Genomic DNA, 27,895 nt, shown 5'->3' with positions numbered 1-27,895 from the left:
TGCTGAACACCTCCAGAGTTGGGGTTTGAATCTTCTCTGGGTGTGTACTTTGTATTTTTCCACGTGTCACATGCATTCAGGCTGGCTGGTGTCCCTAAATCACCTTGAATGTATTATTGCGTGTGTGTCAGTGTGTGGCGGAGGACTGACACCCCATCCAGGGTATTCCCCAGCCTTGGTTACTGGGACAGGCTCCAGGTTCCTTCGCAACCCTGACCGGGATCCATGCTTGGAAATTCTTGTATTTATGTTTTATGAGGACACCAAATATTTGGGGCATCGTATAGCTTTACGTACTGAGAAAATGCCTAAGAAATAAAAACTGCTTATGAAATAATGTTTCTCATAGGCAAGCGGCCATAAACGCAACCATGTTTCTTCTACTTTCTTACTTTCCACAAAAAACACAGTTGCTGCGTTTCCCAAGCTCACTGTATTTCCCCTCCCTTGAGGGCGTGCCTTCGACTTTATCCCCGCCCCCAGCTTGGGTTGCACACCCAGACCGGTATTGCTAGCAACTATTTGCCCGGCCCACTGGGCGAGGCTTCTGAGTGAGGGGCAGTTTATAAAAAATATCTCAACAAGGAGTGCAGTCCACGTTACGTAGTGCTGGTAGACCAGTACCCTGGCATTGGAGTCTCATTACAGATTCAATGCACCTTTAACGCTGTAAAACTTCATAAATCTATGCCATTAAAAACAAAGCATTTTTCCACGTGATTAATTTTTTAAAATGCTAAAAAGCTGCGGGAAAAAATTCGCAGCGTCCATTGTGGGGGCAACATTCACCTGTTTTTTGATGCTGCTGGTGTCCGCGAAGTACCGAGGGCTGCACGTGGAGGGGATGCCGGACGGGGGGGACGTGGGGATGCGCTCGCTGCAGAGCCTGAACACTTTAGCGGAGGGTCATGACACTGCAGCAGACCAAGGTGCCTCCTGGACCCAGCCTCAGGACAGCTTAAAGTCGGAACAGGCGAAAGGATTCTCCGCCTATTTCACTAAGTTGACCCGGGGCAGGAGAGAGGTGAACAGTCCCAAATCACAAACCAGATCGACTGAGGCACCTCCCGCGGAAGACATCAATGCCAATGATATCTTCATCGCGGTGAAGACAACGAAAAAGTTTCATCAGTCCAGATTAGATCTGCTTCTTGATACTTGGATCTCAAGGAACATGCAGCAGGTACGAATATCCCATATTAAGTCACTTAAGAAGTTTCGATTAGTATATTAGTATAAATATAAGCTATGTTTGGTGAAGCTGATTATTTTGGGTCATTTTTGTCTTGAGTTCTTGAAGTGTGTAATCGGCGTACATTTTCACGGGATGCTTGGAAAATACAAAATACATTAAGAAACGCACCGAAGATAACTTTTTTTAAAAAAGGTCAAACTTTTAAAACTGTAACAATTATTGCAGAAATTCGCAGATTTATCCTTAAATACGTATGATTCAATGTCAATATATCTAAATTACCTATTCTTACTTCTCTGATACCATTTGTGTAGGTGGATTGATGATTAGGGTGGATATTAGTATTTGAATATCAGACCAAGGCTGTGGCGGGAATGACTACACTGCTGATTATGGGAGGTTTAAAAGGGGTTATTTTTCCCAAGGGTCTCCCACCAGGAGTCCCTGTCACCCTGTGATCTCTGATTCTCACTCTCCCAGCTCCCTGAGAGTTTGGGGGTACAGTCCGTGAAACGCGATTAGCGATGCCGATTCCTTTCTTGACTTGACCAGGCTTGTCAGAAGCAAGAGCTCATAGCCGCATCGCATTGAGTTTTCTCCCAGAAGCATAAAGGGGAAACGCGGAGGAGATTATACAGGAGGAAAGGCCATTAAAAAGACGCTAGAAGCTGGTGGGAAGAGAAACTAGCACGTGAATGAAATTGCATATTTTATAGGAGGGCAAATCGGGAAACGTGTCTTTGCTACAAAATTTGCTTTTTGCACAATTTGTTTATACGGATGTTTCAAATAAAAAAACATTAAGATTCCTACAACATAAATGCATGTCACTGACTTTGATGGACGCTGTGGTCTCCGCTCTCCCCCGGTGCGGTGCCGCTCATGGCAGCAGTGCGGTAATCGGCCGCCGCATGTGTCACGCGCTCTCCGCAGACGCACTCTGACACCCGCAGCCGCTTCCGTCCCGTTCATCCCACTGCCTTGTCAAAGCTCCTTCCACTCCGAGTGACATCCGTTAAGGGCACTCCGGCACCGTCGCTCCCCTTCCCCCTACTCTCCTTTTTGTTGGGGGCATTTATTATACCTTGGTGCCGGGCATCTATAGCGGTGGCTCCAACACGGTCCCGCTCTCCAGGACTAACAAAGCGTCTTTCTGAAGGGGGAAGAAAGGCTTTCCCAGCCCCTCATTCCATCCTCTCCATGGGAACGCAGGAGCTGAAGCTGGAGATTTTTTTTTGTGGAGATGAGGGGGTCGGCTGCGTCTGGGTCAAGCTCCCGTGCGCTGGGAAAGCTGCGGCTTCAGGCTTCATTAGGGCTGACACCAGTGACAAAAACGCGTCCGCTGGACGTTTCTGCCTCGAATTGCACGCTGTGCTTGACAACACGAGAATGCGACCTTCCAGGAGCAGACTCCATTAGACAAAGCTGTCCCTCTGTGGGAATCGTCCCAGGATTTTTTACCAGCACATAGTTTTGTGTCATATTATATTCATGAAAAGTTTATTTGCCTCACAATCTTAACAATACAAAGTGAAAATATTTTTTAAAATACCTGTGTTGGAAGACATGACTTTTCAGATCTCCTAAAGTACACTTGAGGCCAGTTCAAAGGTCATTACTGGACATTACAGGACAGGCAGAAAGGGGTACATGTTGAGTAGCAGATGGATGGTCATCATTTTTGACCCATTTCCTCAGAGCTTTAGAGCCTCTCCTTGTCTGCAGCCACTATTTCAGTTCATGTTGAGATGCTGTAAATGTCACCGGTGTGACATAGATCAAAGTTGGCAAAGTTACTTTTGCAACATCCACTCTTGCCAGACAATAACCAAGGCTTCTCTCTGGTAATCACATACCCCCAACCTTAAAACAGACTTCTGAAGTGACTTGTGGCCCTTTTTTGTATTACATTTCCATGAGTAGATTAACTATTCTCTGTGCTAAGGGGTTACACAGGCAGATGGGCAGGGGCCAGGTGGTGCCTACAAACCCTCAAGCTAGGAAATCCTGCCCTGTGAATCACTGACTCACATACTCAGCATACATACATGCTTACTCTAATCGGCCATCCATGGCTTTCATCTGAACAGAAGTGCCCGCATTTTATGACACTACCCTTAAGATTATATTCATGTAGCTGTGTAACATGGTATTTATTACACTGTAAACTTTGGTTTCAACTAAGTATTTTATTGCTGTAGCCAGTTACAAGTGCAGCTAGCAAGTTGCAAATATTTGAGTGAAATATTTTTATCTTGATTTTATGGCAACCTTTTCCCTTTGCAGTTTTAGTAGAGGTCAGTATGGACTATCAGACACTACACAGTCATCAAAGTGGGTGGTTTTGAAGCAGTTTCAGGCCTATTAGGCTATTATATCTTGAATAACCCCATGTAAGTATCTGTGGAGAATGATCTTGGTCTGTAGCCTTTGTGAGCAGAATAATGTTTAGCTCTTTAGCTGTTCCTGTTTATGTGTAAACAGTGGAGCTGAAGCAGGTGTTTCGCTCTTGTGGGAAAATGAGCGGGTCAGGTGTTTTTTTTCAGGTACAGTTATCAGGTCACTGAGGCAAAATAATGGCTGAAATCCTCCATCTCCCAAGTCAATTCTCACATGACAAGTGTGAAGCTGCCGTGCTTTTGCTGACTCACGCTTTCTCATGGAGGTTGGAAGCGATGAGTCAGTAAAAGCCTGCGAGTACCATCGTCATTTCAGACCATGAGACTTTCTCATGGAACACCTCAAAGCATGACCGTCTGCAAGCTCGTTAATGAACAGGGGCACAGCTATTTAAAGCAGTAAACAAACTAATTTATTAACACACAGATATCTACGCTCGGCGCCATTAGTCAGAAAAACTCTGTATAAGCATAGGACAGCTTAATGCACTCAAATAGTAGTATACCAGATTACCATGTATTTTTTGATCACACAAAGCTATTGTTTTTTTAATAATGGTCTATAATGGACTATTACCACAATAGAATTATCAAAACAAAAAAACCCAGAAACAGCTTTGCTTATGTTTGTTTTTGTCCTCTGTTTCCCTCTGATTCTTTACTCTGGGTATTGTTTCATTTCAGATTATAACTTCCTGTGTTTCCAAACCACCCTCATCCTCTCTAACAATGATCCTTCGCCAGTAGGTCATAACACTGAATGCAAGCTGCCCTTCTCTCTCTGCACAGGATACTCACAGAGGTCCCTCTAACCACCCACTCAGCTAAAACGTCAGAAGGTGTAAAATGTCCTAAATAAACAGGGCATGGTTCAGAACATTCAGACAGATCCAGGGAAATACTTGCTATTTTCATTTACACACAGCATGAACACACAACTAGGAAGAAACATGACTGAACAGTAGAATGATTAATGTAAAGTGGAATACAGGTAGATACATCTGGGAAGACCATCAGTCAATCATATTACCAGCGGTGGACATTTCAGGTTCAGAAATAAAAAATCCAGACCAAGATTTTGTTTCAACCAATCAATTGAGTCATAGTCACAGAATACTCTGCTGGTTGGTGGATACAAAATCTTGGTCTGGATTTTTACTCTCTGGACCTGAGATGTCCACCTCTACATATTACACTAAAACATCCGTTGCATTTTGGCTGCAGCTTAGATGGAGAGACATTGACCACGGCACCCAAATGGAACCAACAGCAACTTTCAAAAGAGAATGAAAGAGCAGCTCTTGAAATCAGAGTTTCCTGCAGAATTGTTCTGATTGGGTTTCCTGGACGGGGGCAGGAGACAGGAAGGCACCCAGGCGTGTGCCGGAGTGGGAGATGGGGGGCCTCTGTGGGCCGTGCCTTTCCTTCCTGGGGAGACGGAGACAGTCAGCCAGGCTTCAGGCTTCCTGATCAGAACCCTGCTAGCTGGGGGGTTGTACCAGACCTTCATTTAAAAACCAACCAGAGCCAATCGGATAGTAGGACTCAAGTGGGCTTTTTACTGGCCATTATCCATGTCCTTTCGGAGAGATGTATGCATTAATCGCAGACAAAACGGGAACATTCGTTTGGAGGACAAAGGGGATTTTCACACGACTTTAAACTTCACACACACGCAGTGTAGTGTTTGCTATAATATGTGACAAAATAAAATCAAATAAATCAGTGACTGAATGTATGGATGACAGAAATATTTCAGTTTTGTTCTACTGCTTGGAAGCTAAAACGAGCAGGATGTTTCAGGAGAAAACAAGGAGAAACAAAGAACAAAGCTCTTCCTGTTGGACGTCTCTTTTGGTTAAACACGCCAGCTGTATGCTAATGCAGGCTAACATATTTAAACTTTACCCACTGGAGGTTTAACCCAGCTATTGTTGCATCAGAGGGGGGCTGTGGTACCCCTCACAATGTGTGTGCGTTTGTGGGGGTTGGGGAGATCTCACCGGGGGTGTAACGGGGTCAATTACCTCATGGGTAACTTAGCGAGATACGGTGACGTCTGCCTCCCTCTTAGTGGCCTGGCCGAAGCTGCCAGCTACCTTCTTGATTAGGCTTTTTCTTTCAGCCCAGCTTAGAGCAAACAGCCTTTCCACAATAAATCCGCCGCCCTCCCTTAAACAAACACAGGGCATGCCTGCCGCGCCGCACGACATCTGCACGGAGTTTGCTCACCAAACAAACGCAGCAGAGCTTGGCGAATGCAGCACGGTTTTAAAAAAAAAACATGGAAGCGGGAGAAGGGACTAGCTTTGGCTTTGACTCAGCTGACTGTCAGTGAAGGCCAGGGAAGTAGAGAAAGACGGATCCCATTGGCTGTTACCTGGCTCACATGGTAAACTTTCCATACGGGCCCACGGGGGCCAAGGTAGGCCACATACTACAGATAAGGGCTGCAGGTGTTGTTTCACCTGAGAACAGACAAAAGCAAACAAAGTGTTACTTAATCAGTCTGGCTGTGTGTGTATATTACAGTTTTCCTTAGTGCGCCACCTGAAGCAGACGTCATGTGTCCTACAATCTTTAATAATACTGAGATGAATGCTCCTTGTCTTCAAACAGCAGGCCAAAAATATCCCAATTAGGCTTCATCCTGCTGAGCACTCCATAACTGAGTGAACAGAGACACGAAACAAGAAGGATGCGGTCATGGTTTTTTTTTTTCCCCCAACATGCTACATAGTGCCAAAATGTCCTCTTTCATCAAATACGAGAAGAGGACTTGGGCAATGGTAGTGAGCCTTCTGTCCTCTTTGCTGTGTTGTGAAAGTAGCATTTTGGATGCTGATGGGCACCAGCACGGTTGCCATGGTGAGAGCACATCCCAGAACAAGGGCCTTTTATCTTCAGAGAAACTATTCAGAGGCATTTTTGTGTGCTTATCTAACTTAGAATTTAGTAACAGAATTACCATATCTCTAAATGAACAGCAGTACTTTGAACATTCAATAGATGACTCCTATCAAAAATTCTCAAAAATCGTATCTGAGTGTGATCAGTAGCTCTCTATTATTTCCATTTCAGAATTTTAAGCAGAAGTTGCTAAAAGCATTTTTTTTCTTGTCCTTCAGACCTACATCTTTACAGATGGAGAGGATGAGGAGTTAAAGAAGAAAATTGGTGAGTATATTTGTTACGGTGAAATCAATAAATGACTTCTGTTTATTAATAAAACTGCGTGTGACCAGAAAGCCAGAGGGAGCGTCCATGAAGACAGACAGACGTTTTATTTAATGCTGTAGCATGATGCTCTTAGTCATGGGCACATTGCTTCTGGTATTAGTGAACAGGAAATTGCTGCTTGCTTAGAGGAAGCTGGTTGCATTATTGAGGCAGCTTGTCCCTGTATTGAGTTTCTGACACAATGTTCCATACAGAGCAGGAAAGCCTTTTAGATGCGGCGTGACCGAAAAGGTTCAGACTTACTACTGTCATTTATTCATGCTTAGGCCTCTGAAAACGAGACTTAATCCAGGCCCATTTCACACGGAGAGCTGAGGCTTCAGTATAGACAGACCCAGTCCTTCCTGTTGCCATTCAGTCCACTAAGCACCAGCTACTCTGCATCGTAACGAGGGGCAGCTGGAGTTATGAGAGAGATTACCCTCACTGGTACTCCTAGACGCAGGCCCCCCTCATCAATAACTCCAGCCTCTCCTTCTCTCCGACGCAGGGAGTCACGCTATCAACACCAACTGCTCTGCAGCTCACAGTCGGCAGGCACTTTCCTGCAAGATGGCTGTCGAGTATGACAAGTTCATCGAGTCTGGAAAAAAGTAAGGGCCTCTCCCTTGGCATTTGAGAAAATAAAACACATCATTCACGTAAGGCTATCAAGTGGTTTTCTTATTTCAATTATATATCACGACACGTGATTTTTTTTTATGTTTGCTACAAAAACACAAAAAGTGTTTTTTCTCCTATGATTCTGGCCATATTCATACCAAAAAACTCTTAGATGAATTTTACATTTTGTCATATGTGATAACATTTGGTTTTTAGTAAGAAATACCCGTTTATTGCTTGTTGTTTCTTAATAAAAAACATTATACTGCTTTTATACTATTATAATGGACGACATGTATGATCTCTCTACAATCATTTGGTTTAATTACACATGAGAAAAATACATGTTGTGTTTCTGGAACACAAAGTGAATGCAGCAACTGAAAAAGGATGTTTCCTTTTCAAATCACTCATTGTAGTGCATGATTCAATTGAGTTCATTCAAAGAATTTTACATAGGAACTAATGCTGACAAAACATTAATTTAATATGGATTGTACATCGATGTAGCACTCATGTTTCACAAAACATTAATTTTATATGTATTTCACATGAATAAAGGACCTATATGACTAATGACACATACATTTAGTATTGATTGTACATGAATGTAGGATTTATATGTCTGACGGTACATTAATTTCATATGTATTCTACTCGATAAAGGACAGTGTAATGAGTTAATATGGATTGTGCATTTATTTTGAGTGGCATATAAAGAGCCTATATGACTTGGGTAACACAAATAAGAGTCATATGTCATTTTTAAAAAGTTTTTCCATATGGGAAACTAAGTATTCACAGTTCACAAAAATGGACCTTGATTTTCATTCCGGACGTCTGTCATTCATCATTCCACCGTACTGATTTTGTGTTCATCATTTTTACCTGAAGAAAGCTGATGTGGTGCTTTGATTGGCTCTCAGGTGGTTCTGCCACGTCGATGATGATAACTACGTCCACATGCGGGGCCTCCTGAAGCTGTTGTCCCAGTTCCTCCACACGCAGGATGTCTACATCGGCAAGCCCAGCTTGGACCGTCCCATCGAGGCCACAGAGAGGCTCGGGGACAATAAAATGGTAGGCCAACCAATCTCTCAGGAACGGCCCTCAACTTACATAGTTTAATACACTCCGAAAATACTTTCGGAATACAGTCATGCTAATGTTTAAGGTGTGTGTTTGTTTTCCAGAGGCCTGTCAATTTCTGGTTCGCAACTGGTGGTGCAGGCTTCTGTGTGAGCCGAGGTCTAGCCTTGAAGATGACTCCTTGGGCAAGGTACGCACATCTTGCCGATGCACCACCAAACAGTCACTTTCACATGCCCAATTTCCCTCCTCGGGCTCGGAGCTCAAACAAGCCTTCCACCCCCTTCCCTCTGTAGCGGAGGTCACTTCATGAACACGGCCGAGAAGATCCGCCTGCCAGATGACTGCACCATCGGATACATCATCGAGTCCGTCCTTGGGGTCAAGCTGATGCGCAGCAACTTGTTCCACTCCCACCTGGAGAACCTGCAGCAGGTGGCTATGAGCGACCTACAGAAGCAGGTAGATACCCATGCGAGACATGTGGCCAAAGGACTTTACTCCACAGGCCGTTTGTCTTAGCAGTGAGCACGGCGTACTGTACCTCCGTGAGGCTTTCATCTCCATAGCTACGTCCGATCAGCTCGGCCGCTCCTTGCTGATTTACGCTGATTCATTCCCCAGGTTACGCTGAGTTACGGAATGTTTGAAAACAAGAGGAATATCATCAACGTGAGGGGGGCTTTTTCAGTGGAGGAGGACCCATCCAGGTGAGAGAAAAAAAACTGATACTGCTGTTAGTAACATTACCATTGCTACTACTTCCTGGGAAAGTAACCTTTGGCTAAAAGGGAAAACCAAGATCTCATTCTGATGACCTCTCACATCTACTACATTTAGCTTCATCCTGTTTTGTTCTCAATTTTGTCATCATGCCTGCGAGGCAAAGGGGGCATTTTTAGCCCTGTTGATAGTACCTTTTGTTATAAACGCCTTAAAGGACAGTGCTGTTTTTCACTTGTATTCCTTTGTAAACAGTAACTGGTCCCTTTAATTGCCAAGCTAAAGGCTCTTTCTCTCTCTCTCCTCCAGGTTCAAATCTGTGCACTGCTTGCTGTACCCAGATACCCCCTGGTGCCCCTCCCTGGTTGCCTATTAACAGCGACCTCCCTCTCCTCTTGGTACCCTCGTCCCATGTCGCCTCGGTATCTGAAAGGTTTCGTGGGACCCGTGTCATATTTGGCCAGAGAGCTGCCGCGTTTTTGCTGCGGCAGTAGGTGGGCCTCCTTAGTTTTTACCGGGCTGCTGTGCGGCCCTGTAGTTTTGCGGGGGGGGGGAGCCCCGGCTCCCTCATGCAGTGGGAGGATGAAGAGGCTCGCAGGCGTGGGGGTGATCCGCCGCCATGTTACGCTGTAAATGTGTCTCGTCCTCTATCTGCTATTCTCATAGAATGTATCTTCATATCCGCAGTGCCTTCCTGCTAGACGCTACTCGCTTTTGTAAACTTTCACCAGTTTTTTGTATAATTCCTATTCCTCGGGTTTGCTTCACATCACAGACACTAGAGAGAGAGAGAGTTTAATTGGATTTATTTTTGTGTATTTCAAAAGACTCCGGAAAAAGTTAGCAATATGAAGTCTTTTTTGTAACATGTCAGTATTACTTTAATTGTAGGTGGCTATGGGCAAATGGGCAAATCTGGATGCATGCTCAGATGTTTTATTCTGAGTTATGTAGAGGTAAAGCACTTTTTTTCATCAGTAAAATTACAGGATTGGGGCTAAGCGTACTTCATACCCATTTAAAGAGAAGGAATATGTCCCAAAAATGAATACTTTCCCTAGATTATATTTCCTTTTTATTACATTTAATAAAATGTTATGAAGTTTTAAAGAACCCAAAAGTTTTAAATAATATATTAGTACAACTAAAATGTAAATCATCTTGTGTCACATAAACGGTTTAAAATTTCCATACACATCCTTCATTAGCTAAGCTGCTTGTTCCTATAAAAGCCTCTTTAAATTCATCAAGATGGGATTGCGTTTCCCATGTGAACTCGCTGTAAATTACTCTGCATACGTGACGAGCAGTCAGTGGCTCCCCCAAAGTGAGACCCTTCAGGAGGAGCTCTGTGTTAAACCACAAACATGACTTCAGGCAGTATTTCCGTACTCCTTCCCGACGTCGTCCACAGCCGGGGGGTGTAATGAGCATCTTTGGCTGCTGTACTGGTGCAGAGCTTTGCAAGAACAAGCCTTCTGCGTGAGCACATTTCTGTGAGAATGAATGACCCACAGTGGGTACGTTTGTAAATTATGTAATTCACGCAGTATTTCTTTACTGCAACTTTGTTTTTTTGTCTAAATGACTGTAAATGTTTGATGTTTTTTTTTTTTCCCTGTGGATCAGAAATGCTTATAATGTAATTGTTTGACTGCATAATTCTGGCTGTGTATTTCAGTAATTTATAGTCCAGCATCTGGATTATTTAATACTTAATTAAAGAAATAATCCCTCTATCTATATATTTTACATACATGTAGATAGATGGATAAACGGAATGCTTCTCAGGGATCACAAACCTGATATTGTTACCAAGACAAATTCCACTGGTAACCATTCTTTGCTTTTAATAAAGCAGTATATTGCCCGACATGATTCCTGTGTCTGTTTTAATTTGTTTTGGTTTCACAGGCTCACTTTCATAAATATGCTAATGCTTGGTCTCTCAGGCCACACGCTTTCAGACTAAGCAGCCTGACCATTGGATAGATCTTCCCGCCAGTAACGGCAAACTCACTATAGAGAGAGAAGGTCACCAGAGTCCGATGGGGACATGAGTGAGTGTGCATATTAAATAGTGCAGAGCCACCTCAGTGACCATGACATTCCTGATTTGGAAAGGAGTGTTTTCTGTATGTTTCAGCCTAGACCATCAAAGTGGTCATGAGCTACATAAACACAACAGAAATAAGAGCCTGCTGTCTGGCCTTAACCTGTACCACACACACACACATACACAAAGCTCTGCAGGTCTTCCACGAGGGAGGAAGAACTTCTGTGAGCTATCTGTGACCTAGTGAGTAATCCAGAGACAAAAACACACATATCAAAACATAATTACTAGAGTATTTTGTTACATATTTATACAGATGACAGGTAAATACCACTAAAAGTCCAGTTATCTATTATTATTGACTACAACTCTTGAGCTATTTGAAATACAACTTGTAAAAGCACTGGATTTAAAGTAATGTTGTTCTAGACAGAAATTAAGCTTCATCATTCATGTCAGCCATGTCCAGCTCCAAAACACTATATCTATGTAGTAATTTAGGACACCCACCCTGGATGCCCAATATCCTGGGTTACAAGACCTCCCCCTCCATCATTCATGAAGTCAGTCCCCTCGTTTCACAAGCACGCGATCTGCAAGTGTCCGTTGTCACGCAAGGCACAGTGACACCACGGCAGGAGAATACCACAGACACCACATCCGCACAACGGACGCCTTTCAGCGACTGTCTTCAGGCGTGAAGTTTGTATGTATGGTAAGTATCCCCTTAAAAAAATCTCTCTCTCTCTCTCAGGCCTGAATTTCTTGCCTAAATCAAGCAGGCCGGATGCTTGCATTGGCTTTGCTGGGAGTTAATTGGGATGTTTTGTCCTGTACAGCCAGAAAACGTACAGCACAGAAAGTTCAGCGCTAGACACAAATACCGCAGCGAAACCAAAACAAATGCAATTTTGTTCGGTTCAAATTGAAAAACAGCCAGCTCTATTCTGGTATTATCTCTAGAAAGAATGATCTAGCTTATTTCAGACTGAATAAAGGATAGTTCTACAGGACTTTCACCTAATTACAAGTATTTGTGGGAAAATGGTTAATGCTAAAACAGGAAACATTATTAAACACAAACTGATGCCTATAAAGTGTGAACTCAGGGACTGCAAGAGCTCTAAAGAGTTTTTCTGTAAAACTACAGCATTAAAATTCCAGTGGAACACTTACAAAGGGAAAAATACCTCTAAATGGTGAAAGGGAATTAATTTAGGAAGGCTGGTCAAAGCGCTTCTCTCGATATCATTCAGGATGCTTTCCTCCCTCGTGGAGGCTGGCGAGCTTTCAGCAGCTTCCCACACAATGGAGTCTGAGGATTAATTAAGCGAGCCCACGGCTCTCTTAGAAACAAAGGAGCAAATGTGGGCTCCGACCAGGCAGCCCTCACAGGAGTGCCTCCCCAAGGGGCACTTGTCACATTTCTGAGGCAGCGGCAGGTGGCAAATGGCAGTGAGCGGACAGAGAGCGCAGAAGAGGGTTTCTCTCCCTCTCCTATTGTTAAAAGGTCTGGCCGCTCAGAAACAGGATGTGGCTGCAGTGTCTGTTTCCATGAATAGGGATAAAAACGGGTGTTTTCATGTCCATTCTGGCTGGACAATTGTTACTAAAGAAGAGCAAACAGCCCCCGTCCTTGTTCTTACGTAGATGCTTCTGAAAGAATGTTTGTTGTCCTAATGGCCTTGGAAATCATCAATAGACAGGCGGACTAAAGGCCAATCATGAAAGCAAACTCCTGTTTTTGAATTTATACATTATGTTTAAAGGGCAACGGCCATCCAACATCAAAAAACAATGTCGAAACTTTTTCTGTAACTATGTTGAAGATGTTTTTTTTTCCTAACTGTAATGTTCATATGTGATGGCAATGTCAACTGGAAAACAGTGAGAGAAAACGGCTTATTGATTGCAATTTATTTTAAAAAAAAAAAAGAAAATTCATCCACCCCCCCCACCATTCCATAGTGCAATTGCATTACATCATTACCCAGTACATTTCAGCTTCCAATGCCTGTAGTTAGGCAGCTCTCCAAACTTCCCAAAGGGAAGGCGAGTCAGCACGTAAATGTCTTCAACAAGCTCAGTTTTTCCAGCAAGTCCACTTTTCAGATTCACTGTTCTTGTATAGCCCAGTGGGTTTGCGATCTGCTAGGTCTCGGGTCTGACTCCCCACACTGGTAGAGTAATCGTATCACCATCAGGCCCCTGAATGAGGCCCTTAACCCCCACTGCCCCCGGGACACTGTCTGATGCTGCCCTCTGAACCCAAGCATTCTTCATTTGTACACAGCTTTACAAAAGTGTCTGGCAAATACCAGTAAATCTAAATCACGGCCAAAATCTCCAGATTGAGGGTAGTGAAAGCAAGACTGACACCAGTTTCTAAATGGAATATTAATCTAGGAGCACTGAGGTACCTGTACATCAGACGAAGAGCGAAAAGGCTAAGGTTTTGATTTCGGTTGCCAGGTTACGAAGATCTGTTCAATAATAATGCAGCAAAGGATTTTATTGGACAGCTCTTAACAGCCAGCTGCATTACTTTTGCACATTTAGGCTTTGCGGCATTGAGATTCTGCAACAGATGTGAAGATTTCAGCTCTAGTAATGGATAGAAAAATTTAGTTAAAACACAAAAGAGAAGAACCATCGGTTTATGCTGAAAAGCTTAACTATTTAGTTTTTGCATTGAGGGGAATCTAGTACCACTACAAGTTTTATAATTAAGAAGAGCAATTCCAGTTATAGATCTAATGTTGAAAATAACATTACAAAATCTCGTTATATAAACACATTGAGTGATGCCGCAAAAACTCACCTTACCAGCCTCATTTGTGCTGGTTGATAAAGTGCAAAACAACTTCCAAAATGAAATGTTCTCATCTCTGGCCTATAGGTTTCTGTATGGCAATACTGCAGTGTATAAAGTGATGTGAGCCTAGCATGTGATATGAGTGATTACACATTCTTAAAGGTTAGCAGGGAACAAAATGATTAAAAGATAACCTGTCAGTCCAGGGGCACGATACTCAGAAATTGATTTTAAAGTTATCAATAAAAATTTAGAGTAATGCATACAGTAATATACTGTATAAATACTGCATAGTAAGTAGTAAGGGGAAGTTTCTCCCTCCTCCCAACACGTGCACACACACTTAGATATACAATTACAGTTCATTAGTGTTTATTTAATTAATTTTATTTAGCTCCTGACAGCTGTGTTACAAACCACTCACAGAGCACGTTTGGAGAGGACTGTCCAGCATCTTTTCCCCAGGAAATTTATGGTATTAGCAGATCTTCACAAGAACATCAAATGAGGTGATGGGGGTGGAGGGGCAAGGAAATAATTATACGTGATAATCAAAACCAATACGTGGAAACTACGGACTCACTGAATCATCTGCAATTAACAGCCATGGCCTAAATCACAGTTCCTTCAAAAACAGCCATTGCAGTTACTGGATAATATTGTATTCAAAGGAGAAAGAGGCAGAGGCTAAATGAAAATACAGTGTTTAATAAGAATAACCGTGAGATTGTCCTGAGTAGGGTGTCTGATTTGATGAGAACATGCATACATGAAGTAAAACACTCTCTAGGATGGTTTCCTGGACACAGATTAAACATAATGCTGGACTAAACTGCCTTTTTAAATGGAGAATCTTTAAACAAAAAGTCAGTTTGGTTCAAGACTAGGCTTAATCTGTGTCTGGGAAACAAACACTTTAAAACTTTAAAAATGGATTAATAATACACAATAAATGTACAATAAAAAGTTAGTGGTTTTCTAAAAATGACTAACATCCTGGGATGTGCCATGGCTGGTCCCAGGGAAGGGGCCAGACTTCCAGCGACCATGAAGGTGTATGCTACTGAAAATGGACAAAGGGACAGGGGCAGGCTGTGGCTCAGCAGCCTGAGCCTCTGTGTCTGTGATCAGGAGATCATCGGTTCAAGTCCAGCTTGAGCAGAGCAGCCTCCTCTGTGGGCCCTCGAGCAAAGCCTATCACCCCCAGCTACATGGGTACTGGTTCAGGTTGCTTGTTCTCACCTACGTGTGCATCATGGAGAGGTAGATGGGATAGGCAAAAAGATGATGTCCCCATGGGGATCAAGAAAGTGTCATTATCGTTACCGCACTTTATTTGGTGGGTGAGCAGTTAGAAAAGCAATGCTGCAGGATAAGGGGCTCCAGTTTAGAGAGAAACCGAAACGGAAGAATCCCGGCCGCGGTGGAATCCCCTCTCCTGCTGCTCAGACAGACGTCGTCCTCCACAGCCTGCGTTTGATGCGCCTTCATTCCAAATCCACTTACTTAAAAAAACAACACGGGGAAATTTCAACAACTTCCAGTGGTTTGAGTATAAAGGATTGAGATCATCTATATTTCAGTTTGGCAAGTCTTATATAAATAAAGGGTTTGGAAGAATTTGGATAAATGAAAGAAGTCTGGAAAAATCCAGTAGGAATACTGGCTACAGGATGGATATTGAGACTGAACACAGTTCTGTAAGAATAAAACTGGCCACTACTGGGCAATCTACCCTTATGAAGTTCAATGCTGGAAAATAAAGAGTTTGGGGTTAGATTCAGCAAGACCTGCTCTTACCCCTGTGAACAATAATCCCATTTACACGTCCATGCTTGGCTGAGGGGCACCCGGCGAGATGCCCTTGGCACAGAAATAGACTCGGATTTGAAAAAGTAGCAATTTGCTGATAAAAGTGCCAAGTATTGATCCGGGTGCAGGGGTCCAAACACATTTTTCATGCTCTTTCCTATGAGCGATGGAGACACAGACAGCCAGGAGCTCTTGCCGAAAACGACTGGACATCATTACTCACTTCAAAGAGCCATGCACGTCTTTGTCTGTCAGTAAAGGGCAGTGGAACAATAGTCCCATGCTTCTTGAAAGCCACCTGAATTTGTGTTACCTTATGCAAACTAGAGTTTTACTTTCATTCATTTTTCCATACTTGATTAAGTTCGGGCAGTTCGTTTGCCAGACAAGGAGAGAAGAATAAAGTACCCTGTTGGCCCGAATATATGACTTTTTTTTCCCTCTAAATATGTCGGAAAAAGTGGTGTCGTCTAAAATCCAGGGTCTAGATAAAAAAAAAGGTAATGGATGGCGCCAAATACGATATTTTCTAACGAGTGTTTTGGCTTGCCGTAATATAGATCTGCGGTAAGATTTCTTGCGTGAGTGTCACGCCATATGCGTGAGAGTTGGCGGCCCTGGCAGAGTTCGTGCTTTAGCGGGTGTCGATCCCTGAGTGTCGTGTAAATCGTTGGCTTCCCTGGCTGCGCCAGTATTAAACCAATAGTGGCTGTTATTGAAGATCGTAACATTCATTCAAGAGCTGCTATATCATTAATATGGCTCAACCTTTCTCCGCAATATGTTTTTATTACCCTCTTCATGTGCCCCCCCCCCCGCTCCATAATACAATTGTTTTCTGTAATGCTTGCTGTTTAATACACTTACTGATATCTGATTGTCTGTGGTTGCTTTTTAAGGTGTGATTGCTGGGTAACTTATATGTTCAAATAAAATTATTTTCCTTCATAATGGTAAGATTTTGGTATTCCAAAAACATTTTCTTCTAATAATAGTTACTAGAAAGTGGGGGGCATGTCTTATATTCAGGTCAATACAGTAATACAATACCCAAGGGTGCACAAAATGCAGTTTCAATACAAATACAGCATAAAAGACACTAAAATGGAAACATACAATCGGGCTTTGGCTTCCTTCTGTGATGGATTAATGTCCATCATTCCAAATCTGTGCACAGTTTATAACTTTAATTTTCCTCTGTTATCTTGTCCTTACACTAAGAAAGGGTCAAAGTCACCATCCCACTCATCACATTTCAAAAAGCATTTGAGATTTCCGGGATGCAACATGTGCTGTATTATCTAACCATTCCACACCACTCTGATTAGCCCTCAATTATCAGCAAAACTGTCTGCTTTGGATTATGGGATTAAGTACAGGCTGGTGTTGTCACTCAAATGGCTCCTTCACCACGAGTCCATGACAATCTCTGTGTCGAGCTCCCCCCAACAGTTGGCGAAGGCAGGAGATCGCCGGCACCCTGCGACCACGAGACATCTCCACTGGCCTACGGAGAAGATCTGCTGTGATCCGTGTATCTGGTATCACGTAAATGGAAAGAAACTAAATACTCAAGATGACTTTGGCAGATTTTCTGGGAATGAAACAGAACTGTGACAGATTAAACTCATCTCCCGGAGGGCATCAACTTAGATGTCTGGACAACCACTAAATCAGCAATGAGCTACGGCAACTTTAAGTTACATGCAATCCTATAAAGGAAGCGTTTAAAAGCTTCTTTCAGCCATAAATGTTCTGCCTCTGGGATTATTCTGCAAATGACTGCCCCCCCCCTATGGCAAGAGACGTAATGTGCATTATGAAAGCACAGAGATGATTTTCACATGACACACTACTTTTAAGTCTTAACAGTAACAGATTCAGGAAAACAGAAAACAAAAGACAACCAGTTGGATACATTTGTCCTTCATGTAACCCTGTTATTGCTGCTGTTGTTCAGATTAAACAAGAACAAGGAAATGTACAACCATTTTCCGAAGTAGATTTATGAAGTAACGAGAACCAGATACCTTTGTCAGCAAAATAAAGTTCTATTAAACTGTGAAAAGGAAATAAATTTTTTTTTTTAAATTGGAAAATCTATTTTAAGACCAATTAGCCCGGTTACTGCCAATCTGGGATTTAAGATTTAGTTTATCTTTGGAGAAGGAATAACAAACAGATACGTCTGAAATACACATGCAGTTTGGAAAATCTTTTACAATATAACTGCTATTTGGTTTGAAACACTTCAGTGCTGCCCTGAGCCCTTATTTTCATGCACATACGCAGTGAATGAGTGAACGGTGCATAGGCAACTCGCAATGTGCATGCAAGGTCCAGATGGAAACACGCTCTGATTTGTGCAGTGGCATTAAGGTGGAAATATGAATATTGTGGGAGGTAGATTTAAGTACTCAGTATTTTACTCAGATTTTTACTTCCACACCCGAAAACAAAAGCAAGTGCAGAAATCTGTCCCGGTGAAAATTAATTCAATGGAAAAATACACCAGAAAATCAACAAAGAGATACCTTTCATTCAGGGAAATCAAGGTCAGCATCAATCTATAGCTATTTAACATTTCAATGACTCTTTTCTGCCAAGCTAATTCCTTTTTAAACAGATTTTCCTCCTGTTGGATAAAAGTTTTCCATTCAGTGCCACTTTTTATATAATGTTTATCGTCGTCTTGTCTTTTTTTGGTATCTTTCTGTCTTTTCCTTTCTTTCCACGAGGTTCCAGAACAAGCCAGATGCAGATAAGGAAAGACAATGACAGAGGTCATTGCTGACTATTCCTGGATGCTTCCCATGCAACTAGAGCATAAAGGAAAACAACGTATAAATGTTGTCCTCAACAAAGCTTCTCAGGCAGTACAAAACCCCAACCCCCTCCGCCAACTATCCTAGTCCACCAAAGTCAACAGTCCGATATAGCAATATATATAAGACTCTTACCCAATCTGAGGTCTCCCCCAAGGCAATTAGAGTGACCACTTTTGGAAAGCTTTTCTGATGCCTGTTCTTTACCATACGAAAGAATAGCCAATCAGGAAGCTGCAGCGCAGTTCAGAGAGGTAACATGGAAGCTGTTATTATTTTCATTTTGCAATATTTGAAGCTTATTTCCTCGCACCACCGCTGAACTAAAATAACTTGCAATTTTCTAATTTGTCAAGCCTGGAGGCTTCACCAGCATGTTCCCACAGTCTTAGTTCCGCTGTGGCGTCTTACTATCATGGAAAGTACTATGCATCTCCTAAAAGTTGCTGAGTCACAGGGATTGACAGTTATATCCATGGGGTAAAAGTGCATGAGGTGGTTGAGCAGGCCTGTTTGGAACCTCTTTACACCCCTGTGTTAAGCTTACACTCACTTGCAGTGTCATCTCAACACAGGGTGCAGTGTGAAAAGACCACTTAATGGGTTGTAGACCCCCAGACAATGCTCCTCTCTCCTAATGGGTCTGTTCCAAGACATAAACGGCCCCCGTTGCTCAGCTTGCATGCATTCTTGTGCGACTGCCCCCTCAGCAAGGACGTGCAGAAAGTTGCAACTCAAAAGGAACCAAGCTATTATCTGGATGAGCATGACAAACCAAGACAGTTTCTTACTCTTGGTTTTCCACCATAAAATCTGCAGACAATCAGGGAAAACATTCCCATAAACTGCATCAAACAGCCAATATCAAGTATCGCAAAAATTGGGTGTTGATTGAATCTCTGTGGAAGAATATACTGGCTCTTGACAATAAGCCATTGTTGACCATTTGCAACTTCACGTGTTATTCTGCGCTCTTAACATTACACAGAGCGCTAGTCTTATTTTTCCTGTTTTCTGGGAAATGTGGGGCACTTATTTAAATAATAGGGTTTTAAGCCTTGTTCCCTTGGACAGCAAGAAATCCTGGCTAACCCCAACATACATTTTTTTTAAACCGACACAAGGTTTTCAATGCAATTTAACAAATCGTCAAGGAAAGTCAGGTCAAGGAAAGATGGGCGGGTGTAGAGAACTTAACTGACTTAAGCCTGCATTCAGCTGCCTCAAATGACTGGTTTTATACTCAACTGAAAGGAAGGGGCAAAAAGGGTGAGTTAAAAAAAAAAAAAAAAACTTGAGCATTAACAAAACTAAATCAGACAAAGACTAGCCCAAAAAAAAAAAAAATTCCCACCCATCTTTACAGATGCAAGTTAGGTGACTTAAAGCGATCACTGGGGTGTGAATAACGTGGACATGGACACCAAGAATACAGCTGCTTGCCCTTCGGTGCCGCTTCAGAGGAGATGTCAACAAGGCTGGTCCCCCTGGCTGCTGGTCCCACTGGCTGCTGGTCCCCCTGGCTGCTGGTCCCCCTGGCTGCTGGTCCCCCGGGCTGCTGGTCCCCCTTGCTGCTGGTCCCCCTTGCTGCTGGTCCCCCTTGCTGCTGGTCCTCAGAGACCTTTCAGCACCATCAGTCTGCAGCAGCAGGGAGCTCAGCTCTCACCGTTTATAAATATGCATGCGAGCACCTTTATAACTATTCATAGAGGAAATCCTTACCTTTCAGATATAAATACAATAAGCTGACAAAGACCAGAAGAATGTCGGATAAATTTTCTGTAGAAGCAAAGTGCAACTGTAGAGCCGATTTCCAAAACTCTCTCAGCCCATTTTTTTGTTGTTTTTGAGACCTAAAGTAAGGCTTCCTCATCAAATTGTGAACCAAAACTGAATTCATGCAAAATTTCCAAATACTCACCAAGTCCATAGAATTGTTTTTTTCTCCAAAAACATCCCACGGACTGCGTGAGTTTCAGAAAATTGCTCATCAATATAAGGATGCTGTTTTGGGACAAAAAGCTTCTCGACAAATTCACTTTGCAATTCACTTTTTAAAAGTCAGTTGGCCTCTTAACCTAGTGACTAAAAACTTTGCTTCAAAAATTCCATGGCAAAAAAATATAAATCGAATGAAATAAAAATAATAAAAACACACTCACAAATCCCTTGATGTCTTGCATTTCACGAACACACACTATAACACCAGAAAGCATCTCACCAATCTAGTGCAAAGGTTACATACTGTACCACGCTCTACAGAATGCTGTTATAGGAGAAATTCACAGCTAAGTGGACAACAGGGAGCAATTTGCCATTTCCTACTGTGGTCCACTTTGATAACATTCTCCAGACGTTCACAGACGACCGTTTTGTCTGATGTATTTGTTTGCATTGCAGAGCACCAACGTCCAATAAGAAAACTCTTGGTATGCAAGGGACATCCAGAGTTTCTCAAACGTTTCGTCTCATTGGGTGGCCGCGTGAAGCCCCTTGGAAGGGGCTTTCAAAGGCTGGAGATGTGCATTCTGGTCTTCTGAGAAACCATATTTTTTTTGCTTATATAATAGAGACCCATTTCACCAATGTGGTGTCTGAAAGCTTTTGGCTTTTTGGTAGCAACAGACCAAACAAACAAACTGTGCAGAACAAACCCTATTGGCCTGAGGGGGGGGGGGGGGGGGTGCACTACCCTTCCCTTTGATAGTGGCACAGCATCACTCTGTACCATAATTAACAGGGACAGACCTGTCAAACACCCGAAGACAGGAAAATTTGCAAACCATCAATTTCAAATGATTCCATATACACTACCTATACATATGTGGCCTTTAAGTCTGGAAAAACGTATAAACAATTTCAAAGAAGGAAAAATGCTACAGGATTTCTGGGGACTTTTCATTCTTAGTGGTTGTCTAAAGCCGGCACCATGCCTGCAACGGTCGAAAGAGCATGAATGACATCCTTGCCTCTCACATCTGCTGCCTGGCAACCTGCCCACCACATTACAGAGCAGTTTTGTTGGGGGTGAAGGAGTCCTGCTCAGCACCTCAGCCGGGCCCTCAGCGTTCCACTTAAACTCATTAGTGATGCATTCCTTCCATCCATCGAATGGGAGGGATTCCATTTCCCAAAAAAATAAGGGACACACGACTTTGTCACTGGCCCGCGTTCTCTGAAAGTAAACTGCTGCTTCATTAGCGGACCGATTCTTCACTGGAAAAACAACACGGGCCTTCTAACACACAAACAATCGGCCAGTTATTCCTTTAATTCTCAGCAGAGTTGCAGCTTTAATAATTATTAGTGTTGAATTCCATGGTCCAAAGCCAGCTCCAGAGCCACATTAAATCAAAACAGACTCCTGCATCCATCATCTCATATTGCTTGGCTAGAAGATGCATCAAAAGAAGGGTGTGTGTTTTAAATAGCCGACACAATAGTTGGCAATTTTTTTATGTCGTATTAAATATGTTTTGGGGTACTTCTGGGGACCCATTACTAAGCTGAGCTCTTTAAGCTGAACCACACTGATGGAGCTTAACTAGAGCAATGTGGTTTATGAAGACAGGCTAAACGTTCAGCTGTTGCTCCACAACACACTGGTCCTCCACTGACTAATCCACAGTGGAGGTCCTCCAGGGGGTTAGTTCACAAGAGAGGTACAGATTCCTGCCTCACGGCTCTGGCTGCCCTGTTCACAGCTGCCTGCATCCTACCGGGGAGGGGGGCTAGGACAATGGGGTGGCTCCAGAGAGAGACTGTCCCAGCGGTGACCCCCAGCGCAGGGAGGCTGCTGAGGCCTGACCTCCCACGGCTTCACAAGTGGGGTCACGAGCACAACACACCCCTGTCTACACTGCTTAGGGGGGGTGCTGGGGCCCAGCCAGGGTGCTCAACCAAGGTGTGGGGGGGGGGGGGCAAGTGCTCACCAGCAGCTGTCGATTAAGAGCGTTAGCTTACGTCTAACCATGCATTCGAGGTTGGGGGGAGAGGGGACACCAATCATAACTCTACCCTAAAAATTTAAGTTCGAGTATCATGGCTTAACGAGTTAAACGCAATATAAAAGTTTGGTGGGCATGCAGGGCATATATACATTAAAACAGGGACGCCTCATTGGTGCCATTTTAGAATAAGGCTACCCTTATAAAGCGATTGTGAATGGTTTATAAGCAGGTTATTCATTAGGTTATAATACTTTGTAAATCATTACTAGACAACTGTAAACTAGTTATATCAGTTTTCTTCTTATTAATTAGTTACTACTGCTTATAAGTGGCAAAGGGTAGCCTTATTGTAAAGTGGTACTGCCTCATTTTCAGTTCCCTTCTTTTAAGACTAATAAATAGCAGAATCATCACCTAATATGATAATTTAATTTTTCATTGTTTCAATGGCTACAACACTTATTGTACATTTATCATTTGCTAATATCACAAGAGCAAACTCAAAATCAAAGGACAATAACGATCCTTCACCCTAATACATTCCACTGTTTGTAATTATATAGGACACTCACGGAGAGTTGAGCGCAGTAATTGACATGGTTTTACCTGTGTAGCAATAGCGCCATCTTTTGGCCACACAAAATAAATGAAATTGTTCATCGTTCATGTCAATTACTGTGCAATCCTACCTTAGCGGTACAATAAAGCACCATCACTAATCGTGGGTTTATACAACACACCGTTTAAATGAAAAATGTGTATAGGAAAACGTAGAGTGAAAATGTGATTAACAGCAAATGTTGAGAATTTTCTGTTAATGTACTTTAATAGATTTTAAGACATTGAATTCAAGCTCAATGGGATCACAGATTTTACATGTACAATATTTTATAAATTGCTAAAAGAAAGTTATTACTGTAAGATTGTTTATCAAAACAGAGCATTTAAGACCAAAATATTTGTTCACAGAGAAATAAGGTGATGTACTTTGCAATATTTCTTGAATAAATGAAAGCAGTTTTAAAAACAAAGATATGGTTTCAAATATTTGCAAAGGCTATTTTCACAAACCAGTTTTTTCTTCGTGCAAACATTAAGCTAAATATACATAATTCTAGCAATTACTAATTTAAAAACAGTAAGATTGTCTCACAGAGATCTCTCCCACAGAAAATAAAAGTTTAGTTTTTTTTTGTGTTTTTTAAGCCGGGCTCAGGTATCACAGGAGTCATTTGGTTGTTCAGGTTGCCAGTGATATCATGGAGAAAAACAGAACAAAGATACTGAAGAAAACAGTGGTTTGTATGTGCTGTACTTAGTCTGCTTCAAGGTATATACCTTCATTACTTGCTTCCTCGGAAGGTTCCAACGCACACATTTTAATAATAGAAATGATAATAATGATAATAATAAAATATGAATTATACTTATTGACAAACAGGGATGGCAGGTCGAAGCCTGCGCTTTTACTAAAATGTGCATTTGTCGTTCTATAATGATAAAAGTTTCTCTCAGCACGCAAAATGTTTTAAGGTGAATCTAAAAACGTCAAAGTACACATTACATAGAATGTTCCTATAAAGTAAAGATGACGCACCTGAATTACACCCCTGTTTATCACCAATTGTCCCCCCCCCATGATATGGCTTCTCTCTGTGCAACGTCAATAGTGGTTTTGGTCATTCATGACACAGCAGATACCAGCTGAAGACTGTGCTGGGGGGGCAGGGGAGAGGGGTGTTTGGGGGAAAGGAGGCTTTGCGCCCCTTCCACTGGCAAGGGAACGACACCTACCACGTCACGCACGGACGGACGGACACGCTGACACTAGCACAAGAACGTCGTTAAGCTGACATCTTCACAGCAGAGTATTTTACAGATTCAAAGGAAAGTCTCTCCGTTTCACAGCGGCTGTCTGCACGACGCTCCTTTAGTCCGGTTGTGCTGGCTGTCACTCAGCGAGGATCCTTGTTCGTCACGATAAAACTTGTGCTTTCCAGTAACAACGAAACATACCTGCGTGTGGCAGAACAAAACAGACAGAAGCCCCCCCCCCCCCACCAGCAAAGAAAAACATACAAAATGCAAGAAAAATCCCAAACTTTAGTTTTGTTAGTCACATTATCACCTTAAAAGAGCACCAGAAGTTTGCTTACATAGGAAAAATAAAAAACACATTATCTCTATTTCCAGTCCTGCATTTAAGCAGCGGCTTGCTCACAGATGAAAACAGAGCAGTTCGAGTCGTCCTCCTGCCCTGGTCTCCGTTTTTGGCACTGGTCACCTTGCCACCTTCCGCCATCCCGCTAAAAGTCCAGCTTGCAACCGGCTCGCCCACCGGGTGTCACAGAATTCATCATTCAGGTCCACATCTGACACGTGCACAAGTGTGTACAGGTCAAGTAATGCTGAACGGTACATCAGTGCCTTTGAGGACAGTGGCATTAAACCGGAATGGAGACTGAAGACAGACGGACACCTTCAGCTGAAGTGAGTGTCCAATGGTCCCTAGTATATTTCTTAAGTTACCCTGCAGACACCAATACAAATTTCAATTGTCTTGCACAGTAATAGTAAAACTATGGTCAGCGTGTATCAAGTGTGTATTAAAATAAACACAAAATCAGGATAATGAAGTGAAACACCCCACCTTTCAGTGCCAATTGAATAATTTTTTTTGTACATCATATAAAGATAGATTTAGAACCGTCAAAAATGGAGGGTCGAAACAGGGGTCTTCCTGAGCAGAACTAAAATCAAGAGAATACAGTTCCCGTCCAGAATGATATGACTAATGAGACATCTCTTTTAAAAACCACTCTTTTTAAATTATCTGCATAAAGCAAAGATGACCTTTTAAGAATCCTTACTTCGGGCTGTAGGTACGGAGGGTCTGGAGCGAGACACTGCTCCATTCAGAAGAACAGCGATGAGCGTTCGTACATTAACTGAGGCCACTGCGTTCTGGAACGTCTACTTCATGTCTGTGCTCACGGAGGCAACTACACTCTGTGCTTCTTAGATTCAAAAGATCAATTAGCATCAGCGGCAGAACAATATCTACATATACACGATTACGCATAGTGCACTTTAAACAGAAAATGGCAACAGAGGAGACAAGCGATACACTTATATATTTTCAGTCTACAAGTAAGTTTATAGCAAGCCACTGAGCAAAACTCCCTAATCATACTGCACCGAGAATAAACAGATGTCATCAGTAAACTCTTATAGTTTAAGCTGTGAGAAGTTTAAAACATGCCAATAGACCCTTCTGACATTGGTTTATAAAAGTGATGCTCCAGTGTGAAAAGTGCATATGGGCTGAGGACCATGGCTGGCTATCATTCCCGTCCACTCCAGGCGAGACAGGGCCCACAGCGCACAGCAGAAGAGTGGCAGTGTGTGACACACAGAAGGAGGGTGACAGGGGACTGCCAGGAGGATTTCCCAGCATGTTATGGCTCTCCGCTGGTACAGACTCCATGGCGCCCCCTAGTGGTGCATGTGATCGGATCCTAGAAGTGTCGCCTGAATGAACACACCCACACCTGCATCACAAAGCCGACGGGCTGTGTTCACAAGACACGACAGAGGGGTGCCCTTCCACTCTCAAATGGCTCGGCAGAAGATCGCCGAACACGGTGGCAAAGGGCGGACATACGGGAAGATGTGCATGTGAAGCTTTTGGAACGAGAACGGGAATGAGTCCAGGGGTGGGAGGCGGAAGGTAGGAGGGATTTCGGAAACGGGTCCGGACTTGCTGCTGAGGTGTGAAATAATGGGTTTTATTGTTCTGCTGAACTGTTGGGGTCAGGCCGGTTCGTGGCAAGGTATTTCGCCCTCATGCTTGAGGTATACTGTGGAGGAAGAGAGAGGCGAAGACCCGCAGGGAGACAGTGAGCTAGAACATTCAACCTTCATCACGTTACCAGGCAGGAGGCTGCATTAGAAATGGTCATTTCAAAAAGCCTTTTAATATTCTCTCAGCTAAACCTGTTTGCAATTATAGCTTTCAAAAAAACAAGACAATTCAATTACCATACTGCTAATTGAATTACCATTCGATTACCATACTTAAACCCTGCAGGGTTCTGTGAATGGAAATGAAAAAAGTAGTCACCCCATTATCCTGAAGGACTGGAAAATGTTTATGAGTGAGTAAGGACATTAACTTAAGGACATTAACAGTTGTTGTAGAAGCTTAACATGCACACCATACAAATAACAGATGGCAACACAAACACAGATAAAAAAACACTCAGAGTCATTTGGACAGCCTGATGTAAAAACACATGGAGAATTGACCAGAAGCCGACTGATTTCAAAGCCCACGGGACCATTTGGTTTTGAAGTTGTCCTCAAACAAGGTCTGTGGTGACAGCGATTCCTCCAACAGTGATTTAATAGACCGACGTAGCGGTGACAGAGAACGCGATTGGCCAGAGTAGCTGTACAAATGAAGTCCGCTTCACTGACACCTTGTGCAAACAGAAGGACAGACAGCTTGCATCCCAATGCAGAGAAACGTGCGGCGCAGATCGAAACACGCCACCTATTGGTGTCACTCCCACTTTTCACGGTCGGCTACACAGCAACACACAACCAACTGCCAAACCGCTACAGCTAGTCTTACCAAATAAACATTTATTGCGTAGAACATACTCAAGCCAAAGTTACTCATATCCCACACTGATTGAAAGTTACATGTAAAATAATCCCCTGTTTATATAACCTAAGGGATGAGGACATGTACTTTTAAATATACATTAGACTGTAAGTGTACATACAACACGCACGCGCTACAATACGACAGACATACACACGTCACAGGTGTAACACAAACTGTCAACAGAATTCAAAGGGATTACCCCCCTTAAGAGTATCTTTACTTCTTTTGCAAAACCTGCTTATAAATGCAGTCAAGGGTACAAGAGCGATATAAAACAGAAAGTCCTAGTATTGCACTACAGAGTATTTTGAAAAGTAAAGTAGCTAATTTGCTTGTACTGAGTTTTTCAACACATAGCAGCTGCAAATACCAGAATACAATTCTGGCCTCACCGAGATAACGAACCACGACGGAGGCTTGGAAAAAGATCACCAACTCCTCACACTCCCTTATGTGAGAGCAACTCTAAGCACTCCAAAAGTAACACCCCCGGGGGAAAAAAAAACAGAAGAAAAG

General features: G+C 42.8%; 2 protein-coding genes across 3 annotated transcripts in view; one reads left to right on the top strand and one right to left on the bottom strand.

The window, feature by feature from the left end:
- Positions 1-581: 581 nt before the first annotated feature.
- On the top strand, positions 582-11,127 carry LOC111845492 (beta-1,3-N-acetylglucosaminyltransferase lunatic fringe-like). Its single transcript, XM_023814948.2, has 8 exons — positions 582-1,183; positions 6,723-6,771; positions 7,325-7,427; positions 8,364-8,517; positions 8,631-8,716; positions 8,823-8,988; positions 9,151-9,236; positions 9,559-11,127. Exons 1-8 carry the CDS (start codon positions 734-736, stop codon positions 9,623-9,625), a joined length of 1,161 nt encoding a protein of 386 aa, XP_023670716.1. The 5' UTR covers positions 582-733; the 3' UTR covers positions 9,626-11,127.
- An 11,990-nt stretch (positions 11,128-23,117) lies between these two features.
- The window catches only part of LOC111845469 (protein tweety homolog 3-like), a 55,662-nt gene continuing 50,884 nt past the window's right edge, over positions 23,118-27,895 (bottom strand). For both annotated transcript variants that reach the window (XM_023814907.2, XM_023814908.2), the window contains one exon: positions 23,118-26,567. In XM_023814907.2, the coding sequence (XP_023670675.1) occupies positions 26,496-26,567 (72 nt within the window). In that variant the 3' untranslated portion in view covers positions 23,118-26,495. The remainder of the gene's footprint in view (positions 26,568-27,895) is intronic.

The sequence above is a fragment of the Paramormyrops kingsleyae genome, chromosome 5 (genome assembly GCF_048594095.1).
Source record: "Paramormyrops kingsleyae isolate MSU_618 chromosome 5, PKINGS_0.4, whole genome shotgun sequence".
Lineage (NCBI taxonomy): Eukaryota > Metazoa > Chordata > Actinopteri > Osteoglossiformes > Mormyridae > Paramormyrops > Paramormyrops kingsleyae.
Note: the sequence above shows the minus strand (reverse complement) of the source record. Positions and strands in the feature narration are given on the sequence as shown.

Excerpts from the sequence above, each read along its gene's own strand:
- LOC111845492 (XM_023814948.2), top strand. The coding sequence starts at position 734 with ATGCTAAAAAGCTGCGGGAAAAAATTCGCAGCGTCCATTGTGGGGGCA. Across the intron at positions 8,518-8,630 it reads GGCTCGGGGACAATAAAATG|AGGCCTGTCAATTTCTGGTT; the intron begins GTAGGCCAACCA and ends TTTGTTTTCCAG. Across the intron at positions 9,237-9,558 it reads GTGGAGGAGGACCCATCCAG|GTTCAAATCTGTGCACTGCT; the intron begins GTGAGAGAAAAA and ends TCTCTCCTCCAG.